The sequence below is a fragment of the Amblyraja radiata genome, chromosome 49 (assembly GCF_010909765.2).
Source record: "Amblyraja radiata isolate CabotCenter1 chromosome 49, sAmbRad1.1.pri, whole genome shotgun sequence".
NCBI lineage: Eukaryota > Metazoa > Chordata > Chondrichthyes > Rajiformes > Rajidae > Amblyraja > Amblyraja radiata.
The window spans coordinates 1,068,615-1,085,643 of NC_046004.1; the positions used below are offsets into that span (position 1 = coordinate 1,068,615).

A 17,029-nucleotide genomic window follows, 5' to 3' on the forward strand; every position below is an offset into this window, starting at 1 on the left:
TGGCTTGATTCTGCTTTCTCTCTATTCCTGAAGTTTTTTTGTTTTTATTCGCCTTGACTGGATAATTCTTGTCACAATAAGATGAAACGGCCTGTAGTCTTTTATGATACTCTGTCAAGGGGACGGAGCTCAATGTATAATATCAACTACGGCGGTCCATTCAATTGTAACCACCATTGGTGGCTTCTTATTTTTAAGGTATTGCTTTTTTGATACCTTAAAGTCATTATATTTTATTCATTTCACTTGTTAATTTTTTTATTACTAACACAATACATGCTTTCTTCTTTCTTTCCTTGAGGTTCAATAGAGGGAAGAGATGCAAAACATCTTCAGAAGTTTGGTATGATCACCCAACAACCAGAATCCTGAGGTATTTGGCTGCACCATATGAATCAAAGCTATTAAAACTGATTTACAATGCAAGACAATAGACAAATAAAGAACGGAGGAATCACATTTTGCTGCTGGAATATCAGGGGTGCGCCTGATCCAATTAAGAGGGGCAAGATTCTGGCCCAGTTAAAATCATTAAATTCGGATATAGCTTTACTGCAAGAAACACACACGAAACAACAAACACAGATGAGACTGAAGGCAAACTGGATAGGTCAAGCTTACAACTTGTTCTTTACTTCTAAAGCTAGAGGTACAGCTATTATTATTTGGAAAGGAATACCATTTAAATTAAAAACTACTATATCAGATAAAGAGGGAAGGTACACTATAGTTGCGGAAGAATTTTACTCCACACCAATGACTATGATAAATATATATGCTCGAAACTTTGATAACCCCCAATTTTTAAAGAATATTTTGGATATTTATTGGATATTGGTAAAGAAAGCTTTTGGTGTGCTGGCCTTTATAAATCAGAGCATTGAGCATAGAAGTTGGGATGTAATGTTAAAATTGTACAAGGCATTGGTGAGGCCAATTCTGGAGTATGGTGTACAATTTTGGTCGCCTAATTATAGGAAGGATGTCAACAAAATAGAGAGAGTAGAGAGGAGATTTACTAGAATGTTGCCTGGGTTTCAGCAACTAAGTTACAGAGAAAGGTTGAACAAGTTAGGGCTTTATTCTTTAGAGCGCAGAAGGTTAAGGGGGGACTTGATAGAGGTCTTTAAAATGATGAGAGGGATAGACAGAGTTGACGTGGATAAGCTTTTCCCACTGAGAGTAGGGAAGATTCAAACAAGGGGACATGACTTGAGAATTAAGGGACAGAAGTTTAGGGGTAACATGAGGGGGAACTTCTTTACTCAGAGAGTGGTGGCTGTGTGGAATGAGCTTCCAGTGAAGGTGGTGGAGGCAGGTTCATTTTTATCATTTAAAAATAAATTGGATAGTTACATGGACGGGAAAGGAATGGAGAGTTATAGTCTGAGTGCAGGTATATGGGACTAGGGGAGAATACGTGTTCGGCACGGACTAGAAGGGTCGAGATGGCCTGTTTTCGTGCTGTAATTGTTATATGGTTATATGTTATATGATATAATTTCAGAGCATAATTACCAAAATGTAATATTAGGGGGGGATTTCAATTGCGTTATAGATCCATACTTAGACAAATCATTAAAACCAAGGAAGGTTAATTCCAAATCTAAGACTAGTGAACTTTTAAATACATACATAAAAAACACTAATATAACAGATGTATGGAGAATAGTTAACCCAACGGGAAGGGAATACTCATTTTACTCATTGGTACATAAAACGTACCCACGAATTGATTATTTATTAGTGGATACAAAATTAATTCCATATACGATTAACCCTAAATCTTACAATAGTATTATTTCTGATCACTCCCCGCTGACCTTTACATTAAAAGTTGAGGGAATGCCGGGTATAAAACCTTTTTGGAGATTCAACGTACAAATATTAAATAACCCATAAGGTCACGAGTATTTAAAACAACAAATTAAAAAAAATTTTGAGACAATTGAGACACCAGGTATTTCACCATCTTTATTATGGGAAACCTTTAAGGCATTCATCCGAGGAGTTATAATTTCCTACCAAAGTTTTCAAAATGAAAAGAATAAGACAGAACAACGGACATTAGAACATGAAATCAGATTATTTGAATTAGATAATGCAAAAGATCCAACTATAGATAAACATAATAAGATTACACTACTGAAATATAAACTAAATCGAATTTTATCGGCAAGAGTAATAAGATTATTCCAAATTACAAAACAGGCACATTTCGAATTTGGTGACAAGCCACATAAACACTTAGCGCGGCAACAGAAGAAACAAGAAAAGGAAAATACTATTATTAAAATTAAATCAGAGAAAGGTGAACTACTAACATTACCCAAGGCTATTAATAAACGGTTCGCTCATTTTATCAACATTTATGTACATCTAAAACTAAAGTAGAAGATAGTAAAATTACAAATGTTCTAGATAACAAACCTTCCAAAACTGGATATCTTAGAACAAGAGGAGCTAGGAGCTCAGATTACAAATGAATAAGAGAAACAATAAAAGCACTGAAAAATGGGAAGACGCCTGGACCAGATGGTTTTAGTAATGAGTTTTATAAAAGATTTCAGGAGATAACGGTCCCACGCTTACTTAAATATGCTTATGCTTTTCCGAAAATAAACTACCAGAAACACTAGCAGAATCTACAATTACGCATATACCAAAAAAAGATAAAGATCTAGAAGAACCAGGCTCATAGAGTCATATCACTTTTAAATACAGATCAGAACATCAAAAATTTTTGCAAAGACTTTAGCAAGAAGAATGAGTAAATATATTAATAAATTGATACATCCAGACCAAACGGGGTTTATATCTAAAAGACAATAATTTAATAATTTGAGATGCCTGTTTAATATAATGTACTCACACGAAACAGAAAAAGAAGATATGTCAGTTGTCTCTCTGAAAGCAGAGAAAGCATTTGATCAGGTAGAGTGGCAGTACTTATATAAAGTACTCCATAAATGTAATATGGGAGAGAATTTTATTAGATGGGTAAAATTTTATATACAAACCGACGGCAAGAATATTAACTAATAATATGTTATCCCCAAAATTCCAATTATCGAGGGGCAATAGGCAGGGATGTGTATTATCACCCCTGCTATTTGCCCTTATGATAGAACCTCTGGCTGAAAGGATAAGAATTCATCCGAATATTCAGGGATACAATACTAAAGACTTAATTAATAAAATTTCATTATATGCAGATGATATACTTTTATATATTACAAATTCACAAACGAGTATCCCGACCTTATTACATTTAATAGAGGAATTCGGGTCTTTTTCAGGATACAAATAAATTGGAATAAAAGTGAAATTATGTCATTAAAGCCTCAGGAAACGACTCACATTAAAATTTCCCATTAAATTTGCATCAGAAAAATTTAAGTATTTGGTTATTCAAATTACCAGAAGATATAAATCATTATTTAATGCTAATTTTATGCCACTATTAAATATATTGAATGCCTTGATTAAATTCTGGAAAACAATCCCGCTGTCATTAATAGGTAGAATAAACACTATAAAAATGTTTTTTTTTTACCACAAATAATATACCTATTTCAATCCATACCAATATATATACCAAAACAGTTTAAAAAAAAAAATAGATTCTAACATTACTAATTTTATTTGGGACTATAGAGCACATACAATTCAAATAAATCATCTGGGTAAACCCAAAGATGTTGGGGGACTCTCACTTCCTAATTTTTTGTATTATTATTGGGCAGTGCATATTAAGAATATAATTTACTGGTTGGATAGCTCTCCTCAACAGACGGAATGGATAAGAATGGAGAAAGAGGATTGTTGATATAGGAGCGATCATCTTCTCCCCGACAAAACTTAACAACGCAATATATAAGAAGAATCTAATGATCCATAATACCATAAGAATTTGGAAACAAATAAAATTAACTAAAATTAAGAAACCTATCAGTGCTAACGCCAATAGTGAATATTCCGGCATTTAAACCATCTCTTATTGATAAAACATACAAACAATGGGAAAGAATGGGAATTAAAAAGGTAGGCGACATGTATGAAATGGGTGTTCAAAAGGGAACTGCCGATGCTGGAATATCGAAGGTACACAAAATTGCTGGGGAAACTCAGCGGGTGCAGCAGCATCTATGGAGCGAAGGAAATAGGCGACGTTTCGGCCCGAAACGTCGCCTATTTCCTTCGCTCCATAGATGCTGCTGCACCCGCTGAGTTTCCCCAGCAATTTTGTATGAAATGGGTAATCTGTTATCATTTCAACAATTAAAACTAAAATTTAAACTGAATGACAACCAATATTTTAAATATCTACAGTTTGTAGTGTGATATCATGAAGAAATATATACAAATATTTCAAATTATAAGTTTAGACCCATTGGAAGAAGCAATTAATATTAAGGCTGATTCACAAAAAATAATATCATATCTATATAACCGTATTTTAAATAGAGAATTACCATCAACAGAGGCACTTAGAGAAGACTGGGTACAAGAATTAATGATAAAAATCTCGAAAGAAACATGGGAAAGGTATTTGATATATATACATAAATGCTCGATTAATGCAAGACACAACTTAATTCAATTTAGATTACTGCATAGACTATATTATTCAAAAACTAGGCTGAATAAATGTTATCCAAATATTTCTCCCATCTGTGATAAATGTCTTTCTCAAAATGCCAACATTACACATTCTTTTGTTTCCTGTATAAAACTTCATAAATTTTGGTGTGATATTTTTGATATATTCACAAATCTATTCAAGACAAAAATGGAACCTAATACTGAAATGATTATATTTGTAGTAACGGGAGACGGGAACAAATTAAACATATGCCAAAATTCATTTTTTTAAATTATGGGTTAATAATAGCAAAAAAACTTATAGTTACAATTTGGAAAAATGTAACTATACCAACGCTCAAAATGTGGATTAGAAATATGTTGGACACAGCACACCTGTAAGAAATGCGACTCTTCCTAAAAGATAAACAAGACCAATTCTTAACGAGCTGGTCTCCATTTATTGACTTTTTGGATTCATATGGTGCAACAGTATCGTAAAACCAATTGTTTCAGGTCTGGGGGAAAGATGATCAACAATATAAAAACTCATCTCCTACTGCCTATTTGCTAATCTCTCTCTTGCTCCTTCTTCTTTCTTACTTCTCTTCCTCACTATCTCTTTCTTTTTTATACACACTACACATTGTTCTACTCTCTACTATCTCTCTCTTTCTCATTTCTCTCTTAAAAAAAAAAATGAAGTTGTACAGAGAATGTATCATGTCAACATATATTCGGTACCTGAAAAAAGGTACCACTGTATTGTACTTACTTCTAATAAATATAATAAATAAAATAAAAATAGTCCAACTTTGGTCTTAACTAATGTTTTCCTCTTCACATACGTAAAGAAGGAACAGATGCTGGTTTACAAAGAGAGACACAATCTCCTGGAATAACTTGCACGTCTGGAGAACATGGACAGGCAACATTCTAGGTCAGGACCCTTCTTCAGACTGCTTGGTGTGGGGGTGGAGAAAGTTGGAAAGGAGAGATGGGAGTGGTCGCATTAGATTCCCTTCCCTCTACAGATGCGACCTGACCCACTGAGTTCCTCCACTGCTTTAGAGGGAATGGACAAAGTTTTGAGTCGGGACCCTTCTTCAGACTGAGTGGAGAGGATGGGGGGGGGGGGGGGGGGGAGGAAGCTGGAAAAGAGAGATGGGGGCTGGACAAAGCCTGGCAAGTGACAGGTGGACACAAAATGCTGGAGTAACTCAGCGGAACATGCAGCATTTCTCGAGAGAAGGAATGGGTGACGTTTCAGCTTGAGACCCTTCTTCAGAAGTGATAGGTGGATATAGGTGAGGGAGACATAAGAAACTTCAGATGCTGGAATCTTGCATAGAACACAATTTAGTTAGATGCACAGAATCTCTTGCCCAGAGTGGGGGAATCGAGGACCAGAGGACATGGGTTCAAGGTGAAGGGGAAAAGATTTAAAAGGAAACTGAGGGGTAACTTTTTCAGAGGGTGGTGGGAGTATGGAACAAACTGTCAGAGGAGGTAGTTGAGGCTGTGACTATCCCAAGAAACAGTTAGACAGTTACATGGATTGGACAAGTTTGGAGGGATATGGACCAAACACAGGCAGGTGGGACTAGTGTAGCTGGGACATGTTAGTCGGTGTGGGCAAGTTGGGCCGAAGGGCCTGTTTCCACACTGTATCACTCTATGACTAACACAGAGTGCTGGAGTAACTCAGTGGTTCAGGCAGCATCTCTGGAGAACATGGATATGTGACATTTCAGAGTGCTGGAGTAACTCAGCGGGACAGGCAGCATCTCTGGAGAGAAGGAATGGGTGCTCCAGCAGGTGGTCAAGGCGGGTGAAACCCTTGCCACACCGAGCGCACACAAATGGTCTCTCTCCGGTGTGTATCCGCTGGTGCTCCCACAGCCCCAATGCTGTCTTGTTACAGTGGGAGCAGCTGCTCGCCGGCGTGGGTCCGCTGGTGCTGTCGCAACCCCCGCGAGCTGTCAAACTCCTCACTGCAATACGGGCAGTCATAGGGCTGGCCACTGGTGTGCATGCGCTGGTGAGACAGAGCATGGGATGCCATGGCAAAGTGCTCTCCACGCACCGGGCTGGGGACGGGATGGTCGCTGGTGTGCACCCGCTGGTGGGACAGCAGCTTGGTGGAGCTGGTGAAGCCCTTGCCGCACTGGACGCAGGTGTAGGGACGCTCGCCGGAGTGGGTGTGCTGGTGCTCCTTCAGGTGATTGGACTGGGTGAAGCCCTTGCCGCACTGGGCGCAGGTATAGGGACGCTCGCCGGTGTGGGTGCGCTGGTGGGACAGTAGCTTGCTGGAGTACATGAAGCCCTTGCCACACTTGGCGCAGGTGTAGGGACGCTCGCCGGTGTGGGTGCGCTGGTGGGACAGCAGGGTGCTGGAGTACATGAAGACCTGGCCGCACTGGGTGCAGGTGTAGGGGCGCTCGCCGGTGTGGGTGCGCTGGTGCTCCTTCAGGTGACTGGACTGGGTGAAGCTCTTGCCACACTGGGCGCAGGTGTAGGGACGCTCGCCGGTGTGGGTGCGCTGGTGGGACAGCAGGGTGCTGGAGCGGGTGAAGCCTTTGCCGCACTGTGTGCAGGTGTGGGGGCGCTCGCCGGTGTGGATGCGTTGGTGCGACAGCAGGTAGTTGGACTTGATGAAGCCCTTGCCGCACTGGATGCAGGTGAAGGGGCGCTCGCCCGTGTGGGTGCGCTGGTGCACCAGCAGGCTGCTGGACTCGGTGAAGCCCTTGCCGCACTGGGCACAGGTGTAGGGCTGCTCCACAGTGTGGGTGCGCTGGTGGGACAGCAGCGTGGAGGAGCGGATGAAGCCCTTGCCGCACTGAGCGCAGGTGAAGGGGCGCTCGCCGGTGTGGTTGCGCTGGTGGGACAGCAGCGTGGAAGAGCGGATGAAGCCCTTGCCGCACTGGGCGCAGGTGAAGGGGCGCTCGCCTGTGTGGTTGCGCTGGTGCTCCAGCAGGCTGCTGGACTGGGTGAAGCCCTTGCCGCACTGGGCGCAGGTGTAGGGACGCTCGCCGGTGTGGGTGCGCTGGTGCATCAGCAGGTAGCTGGAGCGGGTGAAGCCCTTGCCACAGTCGTTGCAGATGTAGGGTCGTTCCCCGGTGTGCAGGTGCCTGTGCTCCTTCAGGACCGACGATGACTTGAAGCATTTTCCGCAGTCGGAGCAGTCGAAGGGGCGTTCTCCCGTGTGCACTCGCCGGTGGATCTCCAGATGGCTCGGGCGCTGATACGCCTTGCCACACACGTCACACTCATAACGCTTCTCCTTGTCATTCCCCGTCATGTGGTCCTCCATCGTAGCTCAGCCCGCACACCGAGCAGACGGCTCACCGGCCGCACTCAATGGCCACTAACGTCCCCTTGTCTCCGTCCACAGAAACGGCTCCCAACCCCTGCAGGAGGGGAACACAGAGGGTCAACAAGCTGGCAAACAGGACATTACTAGCACATATTGGGTGCAATGGCGCAGCACTACAGCTGTTGCCTCACCGCCAGAGACCCGGGTTCGATCCTGACTACGGGTGATATCTGTGTGGAGTCTGTACGTTCTCCCCTTGACCTGTATGGTTTTTACTCTGGGTGCTCCGGTTTCCTCCAACATTTCAAAGGCGTTCAGGGTTGTAGATTAATTGGCCTCTGCAAAATAGTGTCTATCCTCTCCACAGATGCTCTCTGACCCGCTGAGTTACTCCAGCACTTTGTGTCTATCTTCCCCAACACATTCTCTCTGTCGCTCTCTCTCTTTCTCTCTATCCATCTTTGTCTCTGTCTCTGCCTATGTCTCTCTCACTTTCACTGTCTCTCTGTGTCTCTCCCTGTCCCTCCCTCTCTGTCCATCCCTCCCTCTTCTGTCCATCCCTCCCTCCCTCCCTGTCCATCCCTCCCTCTGGCTTCCGGCTACTCTTTGCTGCGTTATACATCTTTTCTTTTAGTTTTATTCTATCCCTAACTTCTCTTGTCAGCAACGGTTGCCTCCTACTCCCCTTGGAATATTTCTTCCTTTTTGGAATGAAATGATCCTGTGTCTTCCGGATTATGCCCAGAAATTCCTGCCGTTGCTGTTCCACCGTAATTCCTGCTAGTATCCTTTTCCAGTCTACCTTGGCCAGCTCCTCTCTCATGGCTTCATAGTCCCCTTTGTTCAACTGCATCACTGACACTTCCAATTTAACGTTCTCCTTCTCAAATTGCACATTAAAACTAATCATATTATGATCACTACCTCCAAGCGGTTCCTTTACCTGGAGTTCTCTTAGCATATCTGGTTCGTTCATTGGACAACACTAAATCCAGAATTGCCTTTTCTCTGGTCGGCTCCATTACAAGCTGCTCCAAGAATCCATCTCGGAGGAATTCTACAAACTCTCTTTCTTCAGTATTCAGTATTTATTTAATATAATTTTCACTGAGTACTTGCATACACAGAGGAAACGAAAACATCGTTACTCTATCAGTTTCCATTCAGTGTAGTTAATAAAAAAAGGATAAATACATAGAGCTTTAAAAACAAATTAAAATTACCATGTCTAAAATCAAAAAGTAGGCCTAAAATTTACAATAGAATAACAACAGACATTCCGACCAACAGTGGCTTTACTTTGACAGGTGCCTAGCTGTCAAAGTATGGACGAGGTTGAATGTGTTTGTGAACGATATTTGGGGAGGGGACACAGTCCGTTAATCAGTCTTATTGCCTGTGGGAAGAAGCTGTGGATCCTGCTGGTTTTGCAGCTGATGCTCCTGTACCTCTTTCCAGATGGCAGAATGGAGAAGATGTGGTAGGGGTCCTGGATGATGGAGATGGCTCTACTGATGTTCCGCTTCTTGTAGATCTCCAACAGGAAAGGGAGCGAGGCACCAATGATCCTGCTGGCTGTCTTCACTATCTGTTGAGTTGATATTGTTCATAGCCTTGCAGATCCCAAACCAGGAAGTGATGCCATAGGTCAGTATGCTTTCGATGGTGCCCCTGTAGAAGGTCCTTAGATGAGCAGTAGGGAGACCTGCTTTCCTTAGTCTCCGGAGAGGGTGGAGCCGCTGCTGAGCTCTTTTGATCACTGCTGTGGTGTTGGTCGTAGAGGTCAGGTCACCCGACAGATGGAGTCCAAGGAACTTCACACTGCTGACCCTCTCCACAGCAGCTCCATCAATATGCAGCGGAGTGTGATGTTGTTTTCCAACCCTCCTGAAATCAATCAATAGTTTTTTCCACATTGAGAGTGCGGTTGTGAGATCTGCACCATTCTGTAAGCAGCTGCACCTCCACCCTGTTCGCCGACTCATTATTGTCGCTGATGAGACCCACCAAGTTCAAGTGAGATTATTGTCATGTGTCCCTTTATGGACAATGAAATTCTTGCTTTGCTTCCGTCCACAGAACATAGTAGGCATTTACTACAAAACAGATCAGTGTGTCCATATACCATGATATAAATATATACACACATGAATAATAAACTGATAAAGTGCAAATAACAGAAAGTGGTTATTAATTAATAATCAGAGTTTTGTACGAGCAAGGTTTAATAGCCTGATGGCTGTGGGGAAGTAGCTATTCCTGAACCTGGTTGTTGCAGTCTTCAGGCTCCTGTACCTTCTACCTGAAGGTAGCAGGGAGATGAGTGTGTGGCCAGGATGGTGTGGGTCTTTGATGATACTGCCAGCCTTTTTGAGGCAGCGACTGCGATAAATCCCCTCGATGGAAGGAAGGTCAGAGCCGATGATGGACTGGGCAGTGTTTACTACTTTTTGTAGTCTTTTCCTCTCCAGGGCGCTCAAATTGCCGAACCAAGCCACGATGCAACCGGTCAGCATGCTCTCTACTGTGCACCTGTAGAAGTTAGAGAGAGTCTTCCTTGACAAACCGACTCTCTGTAATCTTCTCAGGAGGTAGAGGCTCTGATGAGCTTTCTTGATAATTGCATTAGTGTTCTCGGATCAGGAAAGATCTTCAGAGATGTGCACGCCCAGGAATTTGAAGCTCTTGACCCTTTCAACCATCGACCCGTTGATATAAATGGGGCTGTGGGTCCCCTCCTACTCCTTCCAAAGTCCATAATCAGTTCCTTGGTTTTGCTGGTGTTGAGGGCCAGGTTATTGCGCTGGCACCATATGGACAGTTGCTCGATCTCTCTTCTATACTCTGACTCATCCCCATCAGTGATACGTCCCACAACAGTGGTGTCGTCAGCGAACTTGATGATGGAGTTCGCACTGTGATTGGCTACTGCAGTCATGGGTATAGAGTGAGTACAGCAGGGAGCTGAGCACGCAGCCTTGAGGTGCTCCCGTGCTGATTGTTATCGAGGCTGACACATTTCCACCAATACGAACAGACTGTGGCCTGTGAATGAGGAAGTCGAGGATCCAATTGCAGAGGGATGCGCAGAGACCCATGTCTGCGAGTTTGGTAACCAGTTTGGAGGGGATGATTGTGTTAAATGCCGAGCTGTAATCGATGAATAACAGCCTGACATATGAGTTTATGTTGTCCAAGTGGTCCAGTGCAGAGTGGAGGGCCAGCGAGATCGCATCCACCGTTGATCTGTTGTGGCGGTAAGCGAACTGCAGTGGGTCCAGGTTTTTGTCGAGGTAGGAGTTGATCTTGCCATGATCAACCTCTCGAAACACTTCATCACCACCGGCGTTAGTGCCAATGGTCGATAGTCATTGAGGCGCGTCACCTTACTCTTCTTGGGCACTGGTATAATTGATGCCCTTTTAAAGCAGGTGGGGACTTCAGACCTCAGAAGTGAGAGGATGAAAATGTCCGTAAAAACTCCCGCCAGTTGGTCCGCACAGGTTTTTAGAACACGGCCGGGTATACCATCAGGTCCAGGTGCTTTTCGGGGGTTCACCCCTCTGAAGGATTTCCTGACGCCGGCCTCTGTGACTGAAACTGAAATGCCTTCATAGCGAATGGGGGATCGGGAAGGCACATCAGTATTCTCCCTGTCAAAGCATGCGTAAAACGCATTGAGCTCGTCAGGGAGTGATGTTTCGCCGACATTCGAGCTGCCTCCTGATTTCGCCTTGTAGGAGGTGATTGCATTCAGGCCCCGCCACAGCTGCCGAACATCTGTCTCATCCTCCAGTTTGGAGCAGAAGTCCCTTTTGGCCATTTTTGATGGCCTTACCAAGGTCGTATCTGGACTTCATGTAGGCCACTGTATCATTGGAAGTGAATGCCCTGTGTCTGGACTTCAGAAGAGTGCAGATCTCAAAGTTCATCCAAGGTTTCTGATTGGGAAACACTCGGAACGTTTTTGTAGGGATGCAGTCCTCCACACATTTCTTTACGAAGTCTGTAACGACTGGCGTATTCGTTCAAGTCCATTGCCGAGTCCTTGAACATTGCCCAGTCTACAGACTCCAAACAGTCCTGGAGTTGTTCCTCTGCTCCCCCCCCCCCCCCCCCCCGACCAGCTCTGTACTGTCCTCACTTCTGGGGGTGCGCTGTTGTGTCAGCACCGAACTTGTTGATATAGTTATTGCTGAGTCTAGCAGTACAGTCATGAGTAAGCAGACTAAACAGCAGGGGCTTAGGACACAGACTTGGGGTGAGCCAGTGCTCACAGCGATGGTTCTTGATGTCCGACTGCCCACCCTGACTGTCTGCTGCCGTTGTGATAAAAAGTTAAGGATCCAGTTGCAAGTGCCAGTATCCACCTTTAACAGCTTCAGCTTCTCCACCAGCTGCTGTGGGATGATTGTATTAAAAGCGGAGCTCAGGTCTATAAAGAGGATCCTGGCATAGGTATTCTTCCGGTCGAGATGTGATAGTGCGAGGTTGAGTGTTGTAGAGACTGCGTCCTCTGTGGACCGGTTGGCTCTATAAGCAAACTGCAGTGGGTCTAGGTCAGCAGGGAGACAATTTTTAATGTGCTGCATAACCAGCCGCTCAAAACACTTCATTAGTATGGGTGTGCGAGCCACTGGACGAAAGTCATTGAGAAAGGCTGGGTTAGGTTTCTTCGGGACAGGAACGATGGTGGCACTTTTAAGACAGTTGGGCACTACTGCCTGGCTGATCGAGATGTTAAAAATGTCTGTAAAGACATCTTTTAGTTGCTCGGCATAATCCCTTAAAACGCATCCAGGGATTTTATCCGGCCCTGCAGCTTTGCGTGGATTGATGCTGGCAAAGGCCTTTTTAACTCCAGCTGTGGACAGCCTGAGTGACTGGTCGCTGGTTGATGGCAGGAGTGCTTGTATCTGGGTGGTATTTCTAACCTGAAACCGTGCGTAAAACTCGTTCAGTTCACCTGGTAGAGAGGGGTCATTTTGGCATATCCGCAGCGGGGGGGGGGGGGGCTTGTATTCAGTGATGGTATCGGCATGGACTTGTTTGTCACGGACTTGTAGGGCCGAGATGGCCTGTTTCCATGCTGTAAATTGTTATATGTTATACAAGGGGACATGACTTGAGAATTGAGGGACAGAAGTTTAGGGGTAACATGAGGGGGAACTTCTTTACTCAGAGTGTGGTGGCTGTGTGGAATGAGCTTCCAGTGAAGGTGGTGGAGGCAGGTTCGTTTTTATCATTTAAAAATCAATTGGATAGTTATATGGACAGGAAAGGAATGGAGGGTTATGGTCTGAGCGCAGGTATATGGGACTAGGGGAGAATACGTGTTCGGCACGGACTAGGAGGGTCGAGATGGCCTGTTTCCGTGCTGTAATTGTTATATGGTTATATGGTATGAAATCCCTGCCACAAGCGACGTGTGTCTTTGTCATTTGTGAAGTGGCTATTAAGTTCTTGGGGTCCTGAACCAACCTGATTTTCCCAGTCTGCCTGAATATTGAAATCCCCCATCACCACAATGGCATTACATAGGACAAAGGACATTTATTATCACATACACCAATTGGTGTAGTGAAATTTGTCTTGCCATGTAGCACACGGATAGAGATAAGACACAACATTAAAGAATTTAACAATAAACATAAAAACATCCCCCCACAATGGTCCCCACTGTGGGGGAAGGTACAAAGTCCAGTCCCCATCCCCATGTCCACAGTCAGGCCTATTGAGGCCTCTGCAGTCGCCGCTAAGGGGGCCGATGTTCCAGGCCGTTCTCGCCAGGTGATGGAGGGCGATGGAGGCCGGTTCTCTGGATACTTTCAAGAGAGAGCTAGATAGGGCTCTTAAAGATAGCGGTGTCAGGAGACTTGGGGAGAAGGCAGGAACGGGCTACTGATTGGGGAAGATCCGCCATGATCACATTGAATAGCGGTGCAGGCTCGCAGGGGGGGGGGGGGGGGGGCAGGGGAAGGAGAGGGCCGTCTATTTGGGACTGGGCCGGGAGGAGGGATCAAGATTCGTGAGCAGCATTGGGTTGTTCGGGAGGGGGGGGAGATGGTGTGAGGGGGCGGAGAGGAAATAATGGGCTGACGGGGGTAGAGAATGGGCGGATATTTTTATTTAAGGCAGAGATAGATAGACAATAGACAACAGACAATAGGTGCAGGAGTAGATTCAAACCAGCACCGCCATTCAATGTGATCATGGCTGATCATCCCCAATCAGTACCCCGTTCCTGCCTTCTCCCCATATCCCCTGACTCAATTAAGACTGAGGTGAGAAAAAACTTTTTCACCCAGAGAGTTGTGAATTTGTGCAATTCCATGCCACAGAGGGCAGTGGGGGCGAACACACTGGATGGGTTTAAGAGAGTTAGATAGAGCTCTAGGGGCTGGTGGAATCAAGGGATATGGGGAGAAGGCAGGAACGGGTTATTGATTGGGGACGATCAGCCATGATCACAATGAATGGCGGTGCTGGTTTGAAGGGCTGAATGGCCTCCTCCTGCACCTATTTTCTATGCTTCTATATTTCTATCTATGTTTCAAGGACCAGAGGGCACAGCTTCAGAATTAAAGGACAATAGACAATAGTCTGTGGGTAAGCAAGGGGGGGGCATTGAAACTTCACCGAACAATGAAAGGCCTTGAATAGAGTGGATATGGAGAGGATGTTTCCACTAGTTGGATAGTCTAGGACCAGAGGGCGCAGCCTCAGAATTAAAGGATGTTCTTTTAGGAAGGAGACGAGGAGGAATTTCTTTAGCCAGAGGATGATGAATCTGTGGGATTCGTTGCCACAGACGGCGGTGGAGGCCACAAGTCAGTGGATATTAATATTTAAGGCAGAGATAGATAGATTGTCGATTAGTGCGGGTGTCAGGGGTTATGGAGAGAATTCAGGAGAATGGGGTTAGGAGGGAGAGATCAATCGGGCGTGATTACATGAATGGCGGGGTGGACTCGATGGGCCGAATGGCCTAATTCTGCTCCTATCAGTTGGGAGAGAGAGAGAGGGGGATGGGGGAGAGAGAGAGGAGACAGAGATAGAGGGGGAGAGAGAGAGAGTGAGGAGGGGAAGGAGAGAGAGCGGTGGGAGGAAGAGAGTTAGCGGGGAGGGGGGGGGGGGGGGAGAGGGAGAGGATGGAAGGAGTTTTGTGTAGTTTTCACCCGCCGCCATTTTAGCTACTGGCAGTCTTCCATTGCAGTCTCAGGGAGTGAAGCCACAGGCGGCCATCTTAGCTACTGGCAGTCGTCCATTGAAGTCAAAGGCAGTGAAGCCCAGGGAGGCGGCCATTTTTGGTCAAGTCACTTCCATTAAAGTCAAAGGGACGTGAAGTTCTTGGCGGCCATCTTAGTTACCGGCAGCCTTCCATTGAAGTAAATGGGAGTGAAGCCCTGGACGGCCATCTTAGCTAATGGCAGCCTTCATTTCTTCTCTCTCTCTCTCCCTCTTTCTTTCTCTTTCCCTCTATTTCTCTCCCCTCCTCTGGCTTCTTCGTCTCCTTCCCTTCTCTATCCTTCTCTGTCTGATAAGTGTGAGGTGCTACATCTTGGCAGGGCAAATCAAAATAGGACGTACATGGTAAATGGTAGGGAATTGAAGAATGTAGGTGAACAGAGGGATCTGGGAATAACTGTGCACAGTTCCCTGAAAGTGGAATCTCATGTAGATAGGGTGGTAAAGAAAGCTTTTGGTGTGCTGGCCTTTATAAATCAGAGCATTGAGTATAGAAGTTGGGATGTAATGTTAAAATTGTACAAGGCATTGGTGAGGCCAATTCTGGAGTATGGTGTACAATTTTGGTCGCCTAATTATAGGAAGGATGTCAACAAAATAGAGAGAGTACAGAGGAGATTTACTAGAATGTTGCCTGGGTTTCAGCAACTAAGTTACAGAGAAAGGTTTAACAAGTTAGGGCTTTATTCTTTGGAGCGCAGAAGGTTAAGGGGGGACTTGATAGAGGTTTTTAAAATGATGAGAGGGATAGACAGAGTTGACGTGGAAAAGCTTTTCCCACTGAGAGTAGGGAAGATTCAAACAAGGGGACATGACTTGAGAATTAAGGGACTGAAGTTTAGGGGTAACATGAGGGGGAACTTCTTTACTCAGAGAGTGGTAGCTGTGTGGAATGAGCTTCCAGTGAAGGTGGTGGAGGCAGGTTCGTTTTTATCATTTAAAAATAAATTGGATAGTTATATGGATGGGAAAGGAATGGAGGGTTATGGTCTGAGCGCAGGTATATGGGACTAGGGGAGTTATGTGTTCGGCACGGACTAGAAGGGTCGAGATGGCCTGTTTCCGTGCTGTAATTGTTATATGGTTATATTATTGTATGGTCTTTGTTCCGTCTCCTCTCCAGGGAGGCGGCCATAATTGGTCAGGGCACTTCCATTGAAGTCAATGGGAGGTGAGGTCAAGGAGGCGGCCATCTTTGATCAGGGCACTTTCATTGATGTCAATGGGAGGTGAAGCCCAGAGTGGCGGCCATCTTTGGTCAGGGCACTTCCATTGAAGTCAAAGGGAGGTGAGGTCAGGGAGGCGGCCATCTTTGATCAGGGCACATTGAAGTCAATGGGAGGAGAGTCCTCTGTTCTCTCTCTCTCTCCCTATCTTTCACTCACCAGGGTCCAAAGTCTCAGCGCCGGTTCATCTTCATCTTGTTCGGGCCCAAAGCTCCACGTCACCAATCACCAACCGCGCCTGGAGGACCGGCCCGGAGGACCACGGGCGCTCGCTCGCGCTGCTCAACCAGAGAATGGTTGAGCCGCGGACCCTCCCGGCGCGAGGCGATACGGAAGTGAGCAAAGATCTTTTTTGGAAGTGAGCGCGCAGGGCCTCAGCCCGGAAATGACGTCCTGTCTGCCTTCCTCCAGCCAAAAATCCTCTACTATTGGATCTTTGTCTCCAGCGGCGATGACGACAACGGTGAGTGACGGCGGGACGCAGCAACTCGACAGCTGCGCATGCGCCACCATCACCACCCGCCCCACCTCCTCGAGTTGGTGGGGAGGGGGGAGGGGGGAGGGGGGAGGGGGGGGGTGGTGAGGGGGACGCATGCGCAGCGGTAGAGTTGCTGCCAGACAGCCACAACCAAAGATCTTATAGCAGAGCTCCTCT

General features: G+C 45.4%; 1 protein-coding gene across 1 annotated transcript in view; it reads right to left on the bottom strand.

Annotated features, from left to right (window-relative positions):
• Nucleotides 1-6,396: 6,396 nt before the first annotated feature.
• Nucleotides 6,397-17,029, bottom strand: part of LOC116968966 (zinc finger protein 208-like) — a gene marked incomplete at its 5' end in the record, with an annotated part of 25,891 nt that continues 15,258 nt past the window's right edge. The window contains one exon of the mRNA XM_033015949.1: nucleotides 6,397-7,807. Within this exon, the coding sequence (XP_032871840.1) occupies nucleotides 6,503-7,807 (1,305 nt within the window). The remainder of the gene's footprint in view (nucleotides 7,808-17,029) is intronic.